This window comes from Larus michahellis, chromosome 21 (genome assembly GCF_964199755.1).
Source record: "Larus michahellis chromosome 21, bLarMic1.1, whole genome shotgun sequence".
In the NCBI taxonomy this organism is placed as follows: Eukaryota; Metazoa; Chordata; class Aves; order Charadriiformes; family Laridae; genus Larus; species Larus michahellis.
The window spans coordinates 5,320,302-5,340,848 of NC_133916.1; the positions used below are offsets into that span (position 1 = coordinate 5,320,302).

The window sequence follows — 20,547 nt, forward strand, 5'->3', positions numbered from 1 at the left end:
CACTTTTTTTTTTTTTTTTTTTAGAAGATGTGGCATACAACAATGTCAAAGATGCATTTAAAAATAACCTTTGGCAACTAATTATTGGTATAAATTGATTTGAGTACTGAAATTAAAAAAAAAAAAAGAAAAATGCCCCGAAAAACCTCACCAGGGTGTGCAAAACATTTAAAAGTGGCAACTGCACCGTGCGGTCTTTGCTGCGGGTACCGGCTGAGAACGGTCGATACGAAGCTGGCAGCCAGGCTGCGTCAGGAACACGCACGTCCCGCCGCGCGGCGAGCGCGTGCACACGCGTGTGTGCACAGGAAAAGAGCTGCTGCACCCCCACTGCAAGGACGCGGCTAAAAAGAAGGGTTTTCAGCTCTCAGAGTACGCTTTTTATCAGATGGCTGGAACAGCTCCGCAGCCAAATCTCCTACTACGTTCTTTGGGAGGGGGTAAACAAAAATAACGTCTAGTCAGTTTTACTTTTGTAGAATAATTTATACGAGGCAGACACCTTGCTATCCTGAAAGGGGAACGCGTTACCGCACGCAGTCAAGAAGAGCCACTGGGCCCTGCCCAGCTTCCTTCCCTCGCAGCTCACTTTTTTTTTGGCAAAGCACGGTTACGGTCAGCAAAGCTGCATCCTCCAGAAAGAATCAACGATCTGCAGTGAACGCATTCTCCCTTCTTTTTTTTTTCTTTGTACAATGGCAAGAATACCGTTCCTCAGTTGAAGATGCCACCCAAGCCCAAAGCTTAACCCTTCTGCTTTAGACGGCACCAGGACAGTCAGGAAATTTCAGCAGAAGGGCTGTTAGGATAAACGCGGAGAGCAGAAACGTGGCAGCACTGCCATCGCTGTGGCTTTGTAGCTCCTATGTTACGTCCTTACGACTAAAAGCAAGCTAAAGAGAAAAGATCTGGTTCTATTTTCAAAAATTCTCTGCCAGAACCAGCTTTTAGGAAGGGCTCCTACACAGCCAACGCTCCTCGCGCAAACGAAGCTGGTGTGGATCCGAGACAAAGCCTCGTGCAGTAACGGCCCCGAAGGACTGTGTAAAACAACTGTCACCGCTTTTTATCTTTTAATCTTCATGGGACAGCCTCTGGTTTCAGCAGAGCAGCTTTAGCACGTCACACAGTAACCACCACGCAACGCGGGGGCAACAGCCAAAGGCTTCCCCATTGAGCACATCTGCTAACGCTGCTCAGACGAAACAGCAGCCATTGCCAATTACTGTTTAATTAAATTCAAATCAAACCATAAAAATTCCTGTTTCGGCAAGACATACTATACCTCATTAAAACATGCCGAATAGCTTCTAAGCAACACGATTGCAATTCTAGTGGATTTTCAACTTAGCTGCCGAGCGCAAGGTCCTGCGGGGCTGGGGCTGCCGGTTTGCAATCCGCGCTCCGCGATTATTAAGACAAAATAAACTACTCATACCCAGGACCCGCGGCCAGGAGGTACATGTATCTCTTACACGGGAGAACTAAGGAACGAAACAGAACAAAATCGTCATGGACACCTAAAACTCAGACATCAAGTTTTTAAAACACCTGTCAATTTTGACAATGTTCCTTAACTACGGATGTAGTTTATTTTCATAGCTGACAATACCAAGATACCTCTTGATACAACACTGAGATGCGTCTTGTAAACAAATATGCATTAAAAATGGAAGAGGTTAAATTGTATAGTAAAACATGAGTACATACAAAACCGCTATAAAAACAGTAGCAAAAGGTAACTAAAAGATAAATGAATAAACCACAGGTAGCCGAGAGACTGTCAGAACCGCGGGTTCTGACCTCAGCGCTGGGAAAACGCTACAGAAGCGGAGCAGAACCCTGCGCTCACCCGAGGAGAAGCCTCAGTGCCCTCGGCCGGCGCCCGCAGCACATCGCCGCCTGCAGAAGCTCGCAAAGGAAGGCTGAGGTCAGGAGGGCATCTGACGGTAACGCACCTCGCTGCGTTTCGAAAAGCTGCGTAAAGGAAGATCCGCACACCAGCAGCCTTGGCGGTGGTTAAAATGAACACTATAAAAAACAAGACGACTTTATTTGCCAGATAGCCGAGGTTTGAAAACGTATCAGAGGGAGAAATTATCCCAAACAAACCACTGACCGGCCAAAGCCTTTCGATTACAATGCACGCTCCATTATACCAAAGATTGCGCGGTTACCGAAATCTTAGGATGCTCTAAGTTAAAACAAGGAATTCTCAAATTCAAGAAATTTTATCATTTCCTGACCTATTGCAAAATGCAACTTGAATGTGCCAAAGACAGTGCATAGGAATTACATTCAGCCGTCACTGCTGAGGACCAATTTCTGGAACAAGGATCTACACTTAAGCTGCTGGTAAGAAAAAAAAATAAACACTTTTCCTCCCTCACCCTCGTTCCTAGGATCACATTCTCTGAAAACAGGTAAGACAGAACACGGTTCTATAACCGTAGGGTATCAGCAACACGGTTCTGCTTTCCATGGCTTGTTTCTGCTGGCAGCGCGTGTTGCTAGTGGCATCCTGACAGTCCGGGATCTCAAAAAAAGCCAGACGTAGCACACACAGCAACGGCAGCACAAGCTCTTCAGCTCTGCAGCGCTATCATACAGCGGCAGTGACGTGGAAAAGAGATTTCCAGAAGCAAGACAGATGTTCAGCTTCCATGCTCATCCAGTCTAATTCTACCACCATCTATGAATTAACCGATGCAAATATTATCAAGCATTCAACAATACCATGGCTACTTCAGCAACATGAACTGTAATAAAACGTTTCTGTAATGCTGCATTATTATTTTTTTAAACCAACACGGTACTATACCCATATTACAGACTGCTAACGTGATAATTAGAAAAGAGCCTATATTAACCCCCGCCTGCCCTGCATTAGATTAAAAACAAGTCGCAGCGAGCTGCAAAGTGCTCCTGAAGCGAGCTAGGAAAAGTACCAGCGATTCACATAACCAAGCTCCACGAAGTCACGGCGACACTGTGCTCTGTCAGGAATGTGATCCCAAACAGCTGGCAGTTACGTACTTGTTAGTAAAGGTGTGTTTAACGAGGCAGCATATATACACGATACCTTAAGTGACCTGAAAGTTGTATTGGAGAAAAGGTGAGCAAGCCTCTCCTCTCCCACCTCCCAACTCGCTTTCCCAACTCTCTCCTGAGTTTATAACCCGACACGGGACTTCTCTTTTCCTAGGCAGGTGCTTAAGAAGCAAAAGCAATTATCTTCTCGGTGCTCTCCATCAGGAAGCTGGGCATTACCGGACTGAAACCAGCACGCACACGGGCTGCGTCTTCACCTCGCCTTTGTCTGAAGCAGTTATTCCCGAAGGTGAAGGTATCTCACCCCGCCGCTACGGCAGTGCAGGCTTACCTGGAGAAGAGCATCAAACTAGACCAAGCACAACCCACAAGCTACGCCAGCATTTGGTTCTCTTGCATACCTATCCTGAAAGTGATAACAGTTCACAAAAAAATTAAGTGCGTGTGCGCACATACACAACTTTTAAACAAATAAACCTGGCTTTTCTCCATAGGGGGACAAGGAAAGGGAAGCAATTAAATTGCAAGTCTTTAGTGCTCATTAATTATTTTTAAATTCTAATCCTAGGCTGCAACGTCGCTCTCAAGCCCACGCGCTCGGTGGGCATAAAATTGGCCAACCTAAAACAACCATTAAAAGTGCTGCTATTTATATATAGCTATACGTATTTTCTAGAGCAGACTCAGAAGCCATCATGCAAACCAGAAAATTCCAGGTGCCTGCTCTTAATTACGAACTGCAGCTTGCTTTCTGCATTTACAAAATAAAAAAATAAAAAAAAAGGTCAATATTGCACATCATTGTCATTTTAAGAGCCGCTGGCACAGGAACTTTATCCTGCATCTGCTGATGTCTAACATGCGAAGCAGAATTATGCCTCTGACGTAACCCAACAGGAAGACGGTTCACGACACGAGATCATTCCCTGCCACCTCCACCCAAAGACAGGCATGTTCTTTTTCCCCCACCTCCCACCGGGCAGGGGACTTTCTGGATGACCGATGCCCAAAAAGCAGCTCCGTTGCACCCTCCTGTCTAGGGTGTCATGTCAGGAACATACCGAGTGGTTTACGTATTTCAACGCTAGAATATAAAAAGATAACGTCGCTGCAGTAAATTAAGCCTTGGGTATTGTCACACGCTTTAAAGTGAATTCAGAGTCTACAAAAGTGGCAAAAAGAAAACTCTGGAAAGCTCGAGTTCACCACTTATCGGTAGGAGAGGTGCAATATATACAGCGGACACTGTCAGCTCCTCTTGCTGTAAAGGTGCAATCCTCCTCTGCTCAGTAAAACTTTGAAGACAGCCAGCGAGGATGCCAAAGGATAGAGATGGTCTCCATCTGTATTCTAGTGGGTATTTTACAGAGAAGGTTATCTTACATCACCAACTCAACGTACACGGGAGCAAACAGAAGTTGCTGCCTGGCATCAGATGCCCGAAGTGGAAGCGCACACTGCCCAGCACCAACAGCCCGAGAAATGCAGCCCCGAGGGGCCGCGAGAGGAGATTCTCTCTTCTTTCATTCCTCAGCTCTCTTAAAAGGCCTCCCGAGGCGTAAAAAAAAAAATAATCTAACTACAAATTTCATTTCATCAGTTTTTCAAATGGCTCTGGAAACTAATCTTGTCTTAATCCACACACACGTGGCCACCAAGGAAAGCAATGCGAGCGCAAATTTACAATAAGGTGACACGCCGTGGTACCCCTCCCCGTGAGCCGTACACACTGAGCCTAACGCACTTTGGGTCCGAGTGCTTCCTCAAATGAAAAAAACCCAATAGATCTAATGCAAAACTTGAGATAAGTGCTGGTAGAAGAGGAGCTTCTCCACTTCAACTGTGGGAAAAGAGCAGTAACGTTAATGCTCAGCCGTTAGTGTTCTCGCCCACCGTTTGGGTCTGAAACTGGAGCATCAGGCAGCAACCTCACCAAATGCACCCTCAGAACCTCACGTAAAATCCTGCTAATCTTCCGGCAGTGAGATGACGGGCTTTGTAACAGGTCTCTGGCACAAGAAATGTTTGGACTTCAGCATTTCTGAGAACTGAAAGGAACTAATCCCACCATTCGTTCGTCTCCAGCCCTTGCCTCCGCACGGAGGGAGGGCAGGGAAGCATCCCGAAGCCAGCCCGACCGCTCCTCCCAGGGGCTGGGCTGTCAGTATACAATGCCATTCAAAAATTGTCCATATCTCAGTAACACAATCATTGAATAGTCCTTGAAAATTTCTCCCTGCAAAAAGACAAGACGTTTTTACAGCAGAAAAGACGCGGGCTGTTCTGTTGCTGCAGAAGTTATCAGGCCCCAAGGCGAAGCCGATGCACACACCCCTTTCCCAAGCATTTCCTGGAATGCCAGCTTCGATCGGGATTAGATTTCTTCTTGCCAAGCACGGGAAGCAGAAGAACAGAGGGTTTTTCCAAGAGTCACAGAGAAAAGACTTCTCTGATCCCGTCTGCTGCAATCAGTGCAGAGTCAGTCACTGCAACTCCAACCGCAACTCCCTTTGAGCAGAGGGAATCTTCCGAACCGCGGAGGGAAGAGAAGAGACCGGAGCTTCAGCTCCTATTAAGGCGTTTGCATATACATTCCCAACCTGGGTCTTCAAAAAAAGGGAATTTTGCAAAAAAAGGCATTTTGTTTGGGAATGGCAAAAACTATGATTGTTGATAATCTCTGTGGAATTACAAATTGCTCGTTTAAAAAACATGGTTAAATATAAGTGTCATATCTTTCCCTTGCTTGCCAATGTGTCCTTTCCATGAGTTCATGTGCTATGTCTTCTGTAGATCAGGGGAAAACGGGCCAGGGGTAGAGGGTCCATCCAGTCCAGACAGAGTAAATGGGCCGTGACTGTTCAGCACTGATGGAAACTAAGAGACAAAACAAAAAAGATTAGGGAAGAGGCCATTTTCATTTACGGTTCCTCTCACATCGGTGCGTGCAGAACCTCCCCCAGGAAAAAAATAAAACCAAAACACAACAAATAAAAAAACCCCAAAACTTTCAAAGAATCTTCTTGGTTTCCCCCAGGTAATTTACTTTTTAAATGCTGGTGCATCACAGACTGCAGCAATCCAGCTGTTAAATCCCGTGGCACCAGGAGGACCCTGCCTGGAACCTCCGAACCGAGCACTGCCCGTGTCCTAAGCTAATAAGTGACTTTAATACAGGTTGTTGGGAAACCACAGTCTAAATTGTTCCTCAGTTAATTATCAGCTACTTACAGAGAAAAATGTTCGATGCATTTTCAGACCTACTTGTTTATTCCCTATCCTCACGGTACATGTAAGCTACTTCCTTCATCTCCATGGAGATGACAGATATAAACCCAAAAGACAACTAGTTAAATTTTACCCTTTGCTGAAGCAGACTCAGGCAACAGATGTGGTTATTCCAATTCCAAAGTGGAAGGTGAAGGAAGAGCATGAATAATTACAACTAAAACATGTATTTTTTTAAAAAATAGGAGGACTTTTTTTCTTCTGTATTAGTTGAACAAAATTATTGATTAAAACCAGCAAGGCTGAGACTTGCCAAACAACAGACAACAGCAGAATATAGAGATCATAAAAACCATGCTGCCTATCGCCACAGAGATCACACACACGACCTTCCTTCTTATTAGTGGTGAGATTTAATTAATGTCTTTCAACAGAAGAGGCTGTTAACAAACGATTAAAACAACGAATAGAGTAGCAGAATTCAATTTCCAGGAAAATCTCAAGCAGTAAAGCTACAGGGAGGCAAGTTTTAAAGGAAGGACAGACCTTAAAAAAAAATAAAGCAAGCTATATCTAACTCCAGCACAGCCTGCCGTTCATGTAAAACATTTCTGAAATACCAACATTTACGATACATTTCAATAAAACTGGGTAAGCACTAAAATTAAACGCTCTCAAAAGCTAGCAGAGGGGTTAGAAAACAGAAAGGTGTCTATTTCGTTTGTAGAGCAGCTACCCGGGCTGCAGGTCTGCTGAGGAAGGCACTGCCAAGCGCGGCTCAAAGGGAGAGACTGGCCGAACTGGCTGGGACTCACCTGAAAGAGCGTGTTAGCACCTTGCAACCTGGCAGGACTGAGAGGAGCAACGGGGCTGAGCGTACTCCAGAAGTGAATGCTGGAGAGCAAGGGACTCGGCGTCAGCAAGATGGGAGTCTGCAAAACACACGGAGAAGCTGGGTGAAACCCGCACCGAGTAACGCAGAGCACGCGTAAACCCAGACCCAATAACATCCGCTCCTGCAGCTGCAGAGGGCTGGCTCCAAATCCCAGGAACTCCCATTCCCTCCTTCCTCCTCCTCCCGCCTTCAAACCCCGCCGCCATCCGGCTCTCCCTCCCCTCGCCGAGCCATCGGCCCTCTTTTCCCAACAGCTGCCACGTGCCGCTGTGACACGCCGCAAACCCGCTCCTCCTGCGGCTCCCAGCACCTGCAAGTGACTCTGGAAAACCCAGTCCATGGATTCACAGAGAGCAGAGAGCAGGCGCAGACACGGTCTGGGCAACACTGACAATGGAAGCCACAACAAAAGACATTTACATCCAGCTTCTGAATGTTCGGGATGTTCCAGGTTCACCGGCCAAACACTTCCAGAGGCGCCAAAAGAGCAATTGCACTTGGTTTTATTTTTTTCCTGTCTTCAGCCATTTCAGTTTTCGATCAGCACTTTCCCTGCAGTTTCACTCTAATTCCAATTTATTACAGGAAAGAGATTAACTATATACAGAAGAATTTAACAGCCTAGTTGGGTTCAGTTCTCTTCCAAATTTTCCATGAGGCAGAAAAGCTTTCCTTTCCCACACAAAGATAACAACCAAATTAAGCAGCTGCTCTTATCGCCGTTAAGTCACGATACTCGGGTCTTAAGTAAATGGCGACTGAATCAAGCAAAACAAAGCTCTGAACAGACACCTCCGAGGTTCTCTATTTTTAAAGCATTTTCAGAATCAGCCCGAAGGATCAGGGCAGGGTTTAGGGGTTTTGAAATAATTCAGTATCACCCTGGCAAGATTTACAAAGGATCCTGCTGGTGCTGGTCCGGGTTTTGCCTCCACACGCTAACGCTGCAGAGACGTGTACCACGCACGTACCGCCCGGGCACACTGCGGGGTGGAAGCTGATCCCGAGTATGAATAAAGTTTCTGTGTTATAAGAAAAATGGGAGTGACATCCTGAGTTTCTGAACTCCAAATACAATCTACCGACTACTCGTTTTCCACTTGCCTTTCCTTACTTTTTCAAAATAGAACATGACCACTATTGTTACTTAAAAGAAAAAAAAAAAAGAAAGAAAAGAGAAAACAAAACAAAAACCAGGAAGGGAATTAGGTTACCTGGGAGAAAAGTGCTGGAGTAAGAGAAGCAGTTGGGAGAGAAGGACTCAGGATCCCCAGCGGACTTGGATCGCTGCCTGTAATGACGAGAGTAGGAGCCAACTCCAGCCCTTTGGGTTTTTTCGATCTGGAGAGGTGATTGGCAAACTCCTTCTCCAGCACAGAGGAATCCTGCTCTTTGGGCTCTGGGGATTGATGCTGAAGGCTCTGAGCCTGCTCCAGCTGCTGAGAAGTCACGGACTCGATGTCCGTGTCAATGTCCAGGTCAGGGTTAGAGCTCAGGGGCGGCGACGGGGGCGTGGAAGGAACTTGCAGAGTGGGAGAAACGGAGGATATGGGGGGAGTCGGGGTGAAGCTGGTGGTTAAGTTTGGCAAAGGTGCTGGAGCTTCAGGGACAGTTAACTTGGGTAGAACAAGCGTCTCCAAGGTCTGGAGAGTTTCTTCCGATCCCATGGGAAGAGAGGATGCGGTGGAAGTGGCAGAGGCGGTGGAAGTGACAGGGACCGCTGAAGTGGTGGAGACCAGGGGGACAGAGGAAGGCTTTTTGGAGGGCATGGTGACAAACTTGATGACAGAGGGTGTTGGATCCTGAGCAGGTTTCTTCTCCGACAGTTTCTCAGCTGGATTCTCAATCTTGATGGACCTGAAGAGTTTTACGCTGGAAGAGTTCAGGGAGTTCAGCGTGAAAGAGGAGTACAAGCCTGAGTGGATATAGTCATTGCGGCTGGAGGATTTAGCACACGACTGAGACTTCTCCTTCCCGCAGTTTTCCACATCCTTTGGAGCACTGCTAACTTCCGCAAAACCAGTCATTTCGGGGTCTCCTTCTATACGGCCCACAACAAGTGGATCCATATTTAAAATCTCCGGATAAGAAACAAACTTGTACACAAACTTCTTACCGTTCACTTTTTTAATGATATTCTGTGGGCAAGAAGATACATATATTTAGGCCTTCTTCAGATTAATTTTCTTCCTACAAACATTGCCTAAAATAGACTGAGGAATTAGATAGTCTGTAATCTTTCATCAAAAAAGGTTTCTTTTTAAAACACACTGCATTCTTGCAATTTAGTTATGCTCCCAAAGTATCATTTCCAGAGCTTGCAGACAAAACACTAACACCGGTGAGTTTAACCTAACATTAAATATACTAACAACAGCCTTAAAACTGCCAAACGATTCTGTTTAATGTATTTTAAAAGATCAGCCAAGAAAGAAAAAAATACACGTTATCCTCATCAAAGATCACTGACCTGGGTAACAGTAAGTGTAATCTAACAGGAGAACCTGCTGAGTTGAAGTTTAAAGGTTTGCAGAATTGAGAGCTTGTACTTCAAATCAAGCCACCTCTACTCTTAATAAGATGATAATAAAAGAAAGTAAGTAGCTGAACTAGTCAGCAGAATGTAGGCTAATCAGCTATTTCAATACCACAAAATAGCATACGTCAAACTCGTTCTGCTCCGAAGTGAAATGCCACACACAATTTGGACCTCAGAAGATTCTTATTTATCGTACAATTATTATTACTGAGACCTCTCGGTACAAAGTCAGATTTGTGCTACCCAATAATAAACTCCAAGCAACGCACCACCTGCTACAAACTGACAGGTTCCTCAGAAACCCTGTTTTATTTTTTTATCTCGCACGCCCACACGGTAACAGTTGTGGGATAAACGGCGTATTAAAAGGAAGGTAAGACTCCCACACGGTGGTTCTAGTTCAGCTTTCGACACTACCTGTGCGCTAATGAAAGGCGCTCTGAGTTATTAGAAGACATTAGCTGAATAGCAGAAGCATCTCACTCTGCTGGACTAAACCCACTGACGACTTCAGTGCTGCGATTCTGAATACGCGCAGAAGAAGAAAACTATTTTGGGCTGCTTCACTGAAAATCCCTATTTTGATAGCCCCTTCCTAGAGACAACTGCAGCAAAGATCTCGAGGTGGCGCAATATTCACCACCTCAATCATCATAATCATCCCGTTGCTTAAACTGGAGTGTCGAGGATTTTAACTCTTGCAAGGGCGCATATTTTTGGAAAGGGGATTAATGTTCAAAGACAGATTCGTACGAGCAAAGACATAAATCAAAGAGAACAACATTTTGCACAAAGCTACCTAGAACCTTACAAAATAAAGGGGAGGAAATGCAGCACAATGATAAATGAAAGAAAAACCCCCTCTAAACATAAACTAGCACGCTTTACTTAAGTCTGGGAGACAGACGTGACACCTATCCCCTTGAAGAGAATGGAAAAGGAAACAAAGCTCATTAGGCAGAAGCTGGTAAGATGGATAAGGATCTGAGGTGGATTTGCAGACTTCGTTACCTTCACATAATAGTATCTGAGAGCACGGCTGAGTTTATCATAGTTCATACTGGGCTTGTTCTTGCGGATTCCCCAGAGTCTGGCCACCTCCTCTGCCTGCAGCAGCTTGAACTCCCCGTCGTTGGAGGTCCAACAGATGATATTCTTGTTCTGAGGCTCTTGGAGGAGCTGGAGGAGGAACTGCCACAGGGTGATAGCACTGTCCATAGCAGTAAGCTGAAATTCAGAAAGGCAGATAAGAGGCAACAGATTAGGAACAGCGCATTTTCTTCGTCTCCCTAGAAGGGGGTAATGGAGCAGAGATGTTATTTCCAAAGCCAGCAAGAGTAAAAATTATTAGTCACCAGTCGTGAAAGATGTTCCCTGCAGAACAGAGAGGCTGAGAGCCAACTGCTGTCGTCTCCTCCCACATGTCAGTACTTTTCACATGGGTTATATTTAGCCTCATTTAACTAAATCAGGTCACTTTGGGTAAGTTGCAATGAGTCACTATCCAAAAAAAATTCTTCTAAGTTGTTCCGTGTTCACCCACTCTGACTTGTACTGCTTCACGAGAAACAGCTCAGGTGCACCCAGGTAAAAATCCAACCACCCACGCGCCGCCTCCTCCCCTTACCTGCACCCACCTCCAACCTCGGTGGCTTTAAGAGAACGGCGCAGACCAAGCGGCTGCTGAAGCTGCGTGAAGATGCCAGCGCAGAACAACTCAGCGTCCCTTCAGTTCGCATTTCCACTGCCTCCCCGTAAGCAGCCCTCGCCAGCAACCCCCAGCCTCCTCTCTTTCAAGTTTCCTTCCTTTAACTGGTATCATCCCTGTCTTTTCTAAGCGAGTAAACGTGAAAGTAAATAATCTGATTTCAAATGCTTTTCTCTTGATTCCTGCCGCGTCTTACCTACATCAGTCATTTAGGCCGAGACTTTCTAGGACTAGTATCTGTCACTTGATTCATGCACTTCCTGCACGGTTTTCTTGCGCTGATGTATAAATTCGCCAAGGACAGACAAGGCAGCAGAGATGACATTTTTCCTTGACCGTATCTGACTACACAAAACAGTACTCCCACAGATATTTTTAAGCGGAACACTAATAATCCCATCTGCACAAGGGAAGTATAAAATACACTGTGAATTAAATCAGATAAAATTATATTAATTCAGTATCCCACATGGATTCTCTTATTCCAGAACAGAACGGCTTCTATTAATGCAGCTTAAACTTCTTCCAATGGAATAAAAACAAACCCGGCCACTCTGGAATAAGAACCATCGCAATGAATTACACTAAAAATGTTTTGATATGCGTAACCTTTAGATTTTTATCCCCCCCACCCCACCCCGTCAAACCTCAATAAAGGCAAACCTAAAGGGTACAGGGGTGTCCATCTGGGTGAACCTGCAGCCCGAGCGACCGAATGCTATTCACAAGCAGAAGCTCCAGAACAGAGGCATCGCGTCCAACTTCAGCAAGCGGGACCCACGCCCGTGTCGTTTGAAGTCCACGTACGCGCAGGCTTAAGTTTAAGATTCACTTGGGACTGCCAGTTCATCTTCGTTACCAAAGCCTTTTATTCCAATCTCATTACTGCCCAGCACTTATCCAGCCCTATATAAGGAAGAGAACGGGTCTACATGTCAGAGCTTCAGAATTTAGTCAGCCCTGTAAAAGGATTACTGCTGACAGTTTACACAGGACTACACACTCTTATTTAAATAAGGTGCCCCAGGGCAGGTGCTTTTTTGGGCAGAGCCCGTTGCATTTAACCTATTTTTAAGAATACCTGCCTAATGGCATGCTTACATGACTACACAGGGATGTTACATCGATCCAGCCGGTTAAATTGCTGCAATTACAAGGAACAATCTCAAAATGAAGGACACCCACACCACCTTGTTATGCTGGCCTAAGGTGCTTTCCTTGCTAATTACTGTATGCGTACAACTCCATGCTTGCCCAAATTAATTGCTCGGCACTCTAAGAAAATATCAGCTGCTGAACGCGGTGCTTTGAGACTCTTCCCACACCGCGCCGTGGCACGCCAGCGGAACCATACGGCAACGCAGGGCCGGGCAACCACATTAAAACTCTTCCAGGACTTCTCCTCCGACTCGTATTCACGTTTGCCAATAACATTTCGTATCTGCCTACCGGCAACGCAGAGGACGCGCACGCTGCGGAGCATCATTACCCCGTCGGGATGATGCGCACGCACGGGGCGTCGCGTAGACAGGAGGACTCGATTCTGCCGTTCCGCAGAGCTGTCAATACGGGCGATACGTGTCAGCAGAGAAAGAGCAGGGAAATGAAGTCGAGCGATTGTTCCCACGCTACATTTATCTACAGCGCTTTCAAAACCCAGAAGCAGCACTGCACCAAACAGCGCTGACTGATGCAATGGAGGCAATCACATAGAAATTAGATTAGGAGCGGAATTTCAGAGCAGCAAAGGCTTTTTTTTTTTTTCCTTAACTCCTCCTAAAAATCCATGCAGATTTCATCCCAGAATTTAAATGCTATCACTTCATTGGGCTGCTTCCCTATAGCAAGAAGTTCCTTACCATTCTTTCAAAGCTCACCCAGCTCTGCCACAGCCAAGCATCGCTGCCCAGGTCACTGCTGGGTTTGAATCGAGTTGGAGACACCCAATGCTGGCAGACCGGCACTCTGACAGCACAAAGCTCAGCCCTACAGAGTATGCACGGAGTGACTGAAATTATGGAAGAGAAGAGATTTATTTAAAAAAAAAAAAAAAAACCAAAAACTAAACACCTTTCCCACTGATGAGCTGTGCTGTTCTGAGGAGTGTTTACCAAAAGCAAAAAAAAAAAAAAAAAAAAAAAAAAAGAGATCATGCTGCCTAAATCCCAAATACTGTAGCTTTCGGGCTGGAAGGATCCTTCTCCCAGGGGCAGACTGGAGTGTTAATCAAGTTACTACTGACGTTTCTGGTGTTTACAGGCTTTAGGGTTGTCATGATTCCTTCCATCGTCCGGAATATCTGCATATCCTCAGCACCCTCCACTTCAAAAAGTCTTACGACAGACACATTAACAACAGGGCGGAGAAGTTCTACTTTCTCCTTGGCCGCCACAGAAGAGGAGCAGAGCGTTAACGGATAGGTTATATTGCATATGAGAGAATCGATGTCCCTCTTCATTAAATCTTTGTTGTGCACATCTACAGGAAGCAATGGAGAGTTACCTCAACGCAACTGGGAGAAGAGTTTTTCTGAAGATCATATACAGACACAGGGAAGGACAGAAAATAACCCTCCAAACTGGCCAAAGCAATGGGATCACAGGCGGATCTCGCCCCTGCAGAGCACAGGAGTAAGCTGTACCTGGGAAAGTGTAGTACGTGTACGGGAGACAGTGCTGTATTATGAACCAAGACATCTAATTTAACTTCTTTATTAAAGTTGCTTTGGTACTGCATAAGAATACATCAAAGAACTGTTGCTTCTTCAGGGAAAAACAAAACAAAACAAAACAAAAAAACCCAACAGAATAAAAAAAACACCACAGAAGATGCAAAACTAAAACCAGTATAGGCGAGATGAGCACTTCTCTTTGTTTAAGACAAACCGAGTAACATGTTAAAAAGGTTCTTCCTTCTTCAGCAGGGGCAGAAGGCAGCTGATGCCTTTCATGAGCCTTTACCTTCAAGCTCCCCGTGCTGTCTGCTTCTGCGGAACACCTTCAGCTGCCCCGGCACGGGGGGACCCGCCATCCACACCATGGCCACGCACTCAAGAGCGTCCCCGTCCTGCATTGACGCTGGACGGAATTCAGCAGATCCCCTTGTCCTTTTTATTCAGGCATCCAGCAAAACCCCCGCTCTCCAGAGATGTTACAGGCCCACCAGAGAAACCGCAGACATCAGGATGAGGAGAGGGACCCGCTGTCCCACTCTACACTGACAACGGTGAGATGTTACTTCTCTCGTGATTTGTCAACAGCATTTCAGCTTCTTTCAAAACTACGTCTCCTTTCATGAAAAGGCATCCATCTCCCAGCACAGCTCCCCGTCAGCATAAAAAGCTTAGCAGCTTGATTGCTTTTTCTTCAAGATGAATACACCAATAATTACAAGCACACCACTGCAAACTGTCTTTTTGCTGAAGGTTATTTTCCTTGTCAGAGTCCACGGAGAAAGAGAAAGGTCTCATTTGAAAAGACGATGAGGGAATTAGGCAGAGAGGCAACACTGCTGCTTATGACGACGGCCTTTCCACTTCTGCACCATTTGAGTAAGAGGAAAAAATAGTTGCTAGAGGCAGAGGGCAGTTATACTTTGTAATGAGTATGCTAAAATAGAGCACTATTATTGTCTTGAGATCTTCTCTGACGCCTACGGATGACCCTTGAAGTATACTGAGAGGCTGACAGAATTTGGCTGCAGTACTCTAAATACAAGCGCTGCAAACTCAAGCTTTCTCGTGTTGCTGCAGCTTCGTCTGAGGCTGCTGGAGCTTTGTTTGAGGCTGCTGGAGCTTTGTTTGAGACCTTGACTTTACAAAGCCTTGAGTTTACAAAAAAAAAAAAAAAGAAAAAAAAAAAAAGCCAGGACATGAGATAATGAGATATGTATCTTTTCCGGTGACTTCTCCCCATGCATCTGTGCCACCGCGTGCTCCACGCAATCCATTTGATTACAGAGCCTCAAGGCTTTGCATCTCCTGGGGAAGGAGAGTGCGCAATCGCTGGGTGGCAGAGGGGGTGGCACACGGTAACTAACCTCTCCCATGGCCGGCAGCTACGCTTACCATTGCAAAACAAACCCGAGTGTTCATCCCTCCATGCTCGGAAAGGAGAGGGAGGGACACCTCGCTATGCCCCAGCGAGGCAGCGCCAGGGGAGGTTTGCACTGGATATTAGGAAAAATTTGTACGCTGAAAGGGTTATTAAGCATCGGAACAGGCTGCCCAGGGAAGCGGTTGAGGCACCATCCCTGGAGGAATTTAAAAGACGGGTAGACACAGTGCTTAGAGATACGGTTCAGTGATGGTTTTGTCAGAGTTGGGTTGATGGTTGGACTCGATGATCTGAAAGGTCCCTTCCAGCCCAGGCCATTCTATGGTTCTATAATCTGCCCTAACCCCCATCTTCAAGGTCTTCTGGCAGATTTCCTGTGCTTTGACTCCGTGCCGAGAACAGCTAGAGTAGTCTTTCACCTCAATTTCTTCCAACAGCCTCCTGTAAGCATCTGCAGCCTGATGACTTCTGCAGATGGACTGAATAAAGCAGTCAGGTCTACAGAACCCACACAGAAACAACGGAAAGAAAGGATGTCACAGAGACGTTACGCAGCGAGGACAAAACCATCACTACCACGCATTTAAATGGCACGGTGTCGGCTGTCCAGGTGTTTACACAGAAGTGACATCTTAAAAGATGACTTTGGAAGCAGCACAGAGCAGAGGTGAACACGTAGGGTGCCACAGAGACCCCTTCTCAGATCACAAACTTCGCTAAAAAAAAGGAAGAAACCAAAAAGGCAGCAACAGTAACTTAGAGATGGTCTTGGGGAGCTCACGCTGCATCGTGCGAGTCAGACATTCGGCAGGTGAGCAAATTAATCTTTACACAACTCCAGGAGAGCCGGACTTGCCGAGCGCACTCACGCTCCGCACACGCGCAGTGAAGCCGAACTGTGAAGACTTTACAGTGCAAAACTATTCCCGTCGTTTCTTAATAGTTTAAGGTGGCCACGGTGCGTGAACAGCAGGAATTTGTAGACAATAACCCCTGCTCCATTGCGCAATATTCCTGTGGACACAAGGCCTTAGACAGTTGTTCCGGGAAAATAAACAACAGAACGACTTCGGCTGAAGGAGATTTTTGGAGGTCGCGGGCCCAACTCCTTGTTCAAACCAGGGTTAACTTCAAGGTTACATCAGGCTGTTCAGTGTCTTTGTCCAGCCAACACCATAAATAAATAAATGGCTGCCTTTATTTTAGTAAAGGGACAGGCGCTTTAACATCGCCGACGCAGTATGTAATTAAGTGGTTATCAACACACAACCAAGCAACAACTTCATTAGCACAGCAGTTAAAACATCCCGTTAATGAACCTCCCATAAAATACTTTCAAGCCCCTGGGACAGCGATTCACCTGAACTAGTACTTTAACTATTTTATCAATTTTGATTCATTTTAGAAAGAGACTGCCCCCCAACACGTACGAAACCCACTGCCCAAACCCAGCCCCTTTGGGGTGCCGGTATCCAGCTACTGACACGCTCCGACGGGGTCGGAAGCGTATTAAGGGTATTTAATCCTTTTCCAGAACATACAGAGCACTGTAAAAGTACCTTAACTACTGTCACTATTGCTTGTTTCGTTAGCATACTTCCCAAGACAGGTGAATTACCAGTTAAAAGCCTGTTGCATGTGTAAAATAAAGTGACTATTTACGAGAAATTAAACCAGAGATGCAGACTTCTGCATCTGCAACACCACCGTTAAAAAATTCCAAACGCTGGCAGCTTTCCAAGCAGTAATCAAATTCTATCTTCTCTAATAAATACTAAAATCAGGTAAGAGTAAGAAAAAAACCCACCCTCGGCACCAATAAATTCTTGCCTTCCCCTTGGCTCTGGCATTCACTGCCCCGTTGTTTCCAGAGCCGTCAGGAAAACCAGCCTGTCCTGAAGGAGAAGCCGTGGTTATCGGGGCAGGAAGCTCCCTGGAAGGAAATGCTGGAGGATGTCCTCACGATAAGAGCTGCTCCAGAGTTTTCATTGCCTAATCCCGCTCCAAGTTTGACAGTTGTGTTTATTTAAGACAAACATTGCAAGAAGTTTTAGATTCCTGGCTCAAAAATCAAGTTACTTTACATGAAATTAAGGTGTTAGCAAATATTTGGGGGTTTAGGACCAATTTGCTTCAGCTTCTTAACTCCTATCTGAGAAATGAGTATTTCCTTTTCTAAGTAAGTATTTTCTAGTACCCTCCACCTTTCAGTTGCCCAAGAAAACCCTTCTGTACAAGCAAAAAAGCAAAAAAAAGCCACGAGGGAGAACATTTGCATCAGGATTCCCATCGCACTTATGGCTGAAGGCTCAGGCTGGTAGAAGCTGACAAGCCAAACAGCTTTTTTGGTTTTTTAAATCATAATACAGAGACAATGGTGCTTGCTTCGGTATTTAATATGGTTTTGACTAGCACACCCTGACACGTAAAAACGTTTTAATCTGTCTGAACAGGGCCAATAAGGGGGACTTCAAAGCACAGTCCATGTACTTCCTCCGGCTGCTACCATCATCCCGATCCCCCATCCCTGGCTCAGGACAACAGATACCCCACCGTAGTCAGTTTTACGGACAGCAGACCTCATTTCCCTGCTTTACTGTACTTCGATGAAGTTTTCCTTTTCTACCTCTCCTTTTATAAGGTAAGAGAAGGTTATGGACAACTAGAGAGAATGGTAAACTTCAAAAATGAACTGCCTTTGATCGGCTCCTTGGTTGGTTTCTGCCCCGATGTGATTGTTTCCAAGTAAGCCATGAAAATACTTATTTCCGTGGAAGCCCCTCTCTAAGTAGATTACGCTCGCTTCCTCCTTATCTGCCACCACAATGGGCCGAGGGGAATGTTTACCAACAGCAGATTAAATTAGCAGCAACGGGCACAACGTGTCCGCCAAAAGTAAAAGCATCCTTGTTTAAGAGTAAGGGGCCAGGTCTTTGCGTGGAGCAAACCCCGAACAAAAGGTTAAATGTTTTCTGTCGATCCCAACTTTATTATGAAAAGGAAGTCTCATTTCAGATGGAAAAGGTTTCCTTTAATAATGTTTATAATACACTTAGCCTGGTTGCTATGACGATGGAACAACTATTCTCTACAAACAGGCGCTAAGACCCTAAAAATAAACAGGCCGACAAGAAAAAAAAAAAAAAAAAAAAAAAAATCACGAACAGGCAGCTTTGTCAGGCTGGTGCAAGGATCGTGTTTGTTCTGAATATGATGAAGATAAAGAAATGCTAATGAGGAGCTCCTGCCCCCACTGCACACAGCCCTCGCCTCCAGCGCGCTCCCTGCGCTCACAAACCCACTCCAAAGGCAGAACTCCGGGCTCCCCCCGCCCCCCCGCCCCAGGCAGCAGAACAATGCGGATTATCAGAAGTTTGCCTGTGAAAATACGGTAGGTATTGTGGAAGCAACACGCGCATGAGGCGTATATACGTGCGCGTACGTATACATGCATACAAAATGAGTGTAACAGCGCGTATTTGCATACTTTCTCCATGGACTCACTTATTGATGTGGGTAGGCATCCACCCATTTCACGGAGGGGCGAGTACACAAGTATTAAAATAACAAAAAAAAAAAAAACCAGCGGCAGAGTCAGGAAGGAAAAAACCACCCAAGTTCTTGATGCCCCCAAGCTCTCCCTGACCCCCCCCCGCCGGGAGCGGCCGGTGCCGGAGGGCAGCGACCCCCCGACCCGCGCTCCTACGCTCCTCACACCCCGCGTCAAACCGCTGAGACACCGAGGGGGTCTTCTCCCTCCTCCGGCCCCGGGGCGCTCCGCCGACCGAAGTCCCGGGCCGGGCCGATGCCCTTCGGAGCCGCCGCTTTCGCTTCCCGGCTCGGCGGACCGACCCCCTCCCCACCCACTCCCTCCGGGACTGCCGGCCCCCGCCCCCCGCACAGCACGGAACCCGCTCGCTCCCGGTCCGGAAACCGCCGGGCCGGGCCGCGCCGCGCCGCCCCCGCTCACCGAGGAGGAGCCCCGCCGGTCCCCGGGCGTCGCGGTCCCCTCGCGGCGGGCAGGTGCTGGCAGCGGTTCCCCCGCCGCCCTTCATGGCCGGGCGCCCGCCGGGCACCGGGCCCCCATCCCGGGCGGGGGGATCCGGGCGAGCAGCGGAGGGCAGCGGTGCGGAGGCGGCGGCGGGGGGGGAGCGGCGGCGCGTTACATGGCGGGAGCGCCCGTCCCTCCGCCGCCGGGCCTCCGCGGCCGCCGTACCCCATACTTCCGCCCACCGCCCCGCAGGGACCAATCCCCGGGCGGAGCGGGGGCGGCGCCGGCCAATGGGACGGCTCTGCCCGCCCGCCGCTCGCAAAGCCCGCTGGGGAGTGTAGTCCACCGGGGCCTAGCGCCCGCCGGCAGCCATGTGCCCGCGGCCCGGCCCGGCCCGGCCCGGCGGCAGCCCCGGGCGTGAGCACCTCCCGGGAGGTGCGTTTGTGTGGCGTGTCACGGGTAACACGGACCCTCCCCGCGCTGCGGTCCACGGCGGGAGCGGGGCTGCGCAACAGCGGGATTCCCTGGCCCCGGTGGGAGAGTGGAAGGGGCTCAAGCCGGAGCAAGCCGCAGAGCCTTAAAACGTTTAAAAAAAATACTTCAAAATTTAAAAATAAAGAGAGAAATCCACCCAAAACTGGGCAGGTTACCAGGCAGAGTGAGGGAGGAGGCAGGACCGGGGACAGCCGAGCGCTCTCCACATCCCTGTGCTGTGGGCAGAGCTCCCCCGCCACCTTCTGTACCCCAAAACCTGCCCATAAAAATACCTCTGCACGTAAAAGTCTCTCTTCCCAGGAGAACAGCACTGCCACGGGCTTGCGTTCCGCCCAGGGAACACGGTGGCATGGAGCCACCTGGATCCAGAGCCCAGGCGGAGGCGTTCCCCACTGAGGGCCGCGGGTTCGGCATGGCATCGGTGCCAGTCTCTATCCCCGGGCCTTCTCCACGGCTCCCCTGGTCCTGGCAGCACGAGCACAACGCCATCACGGTCCCCAGACCCAGCAGAGTCGACGCTGGGCTGGCCACAGGAAGCTGCACACAGCAGGAGCCTTAATCACACGAAGCTCGTTAAAGCAGCCC

At 47.5% G+C, this 20,547-nt stretch overlaps 1 protein-coding gene across 2 annotated transcripts in view; it reads right to left on the bottom strand.

Annotated features, from left to right (window-relative positions):
• The window catches only part of ELK4 (ETS transcription factor ELK4), a 26,609-nt gene extending 6,472 nt beyond the window's left edge, over window positions 1–20,137 (bottom strand). Inside the window, exons 1-5 of one of the 2 annotated variants that reach the window (XR_012584328.1) lie at window positions 19,447–20,137; window positions 10,725–10,940; window positions 8,389–9,312; window positions 7,095–7,211; window positions 4,945–5,928 (exon numbers count right to left, since the gene is read on the bottom strand). Coding sequence is in view for 1 of the 2 variants with exons in the window: in XM_074563968.1 (XP_074420069.1) it covers window positions 5,830–5,928; window positions 7,095–7,211; window positions 8,389–9,312; window positions 10,725–10,931 (1,347 nt within the window). In the remaining variant the exon portion in view is untranslated. Of the gene's footprint in view, window positions 1–4,378; window positions 5,929–7,094; window positions 7,212–8,388; window positions 9,313–10,724; window positions 10,941–19,446 lie in introns of those variants that run through there. The other variant, XM_074563968.1, reaches the window with a different exon arrangement.
• Between the last annotated feature and the right edge of the window lie 410 nt (window positions 20,138–20,547).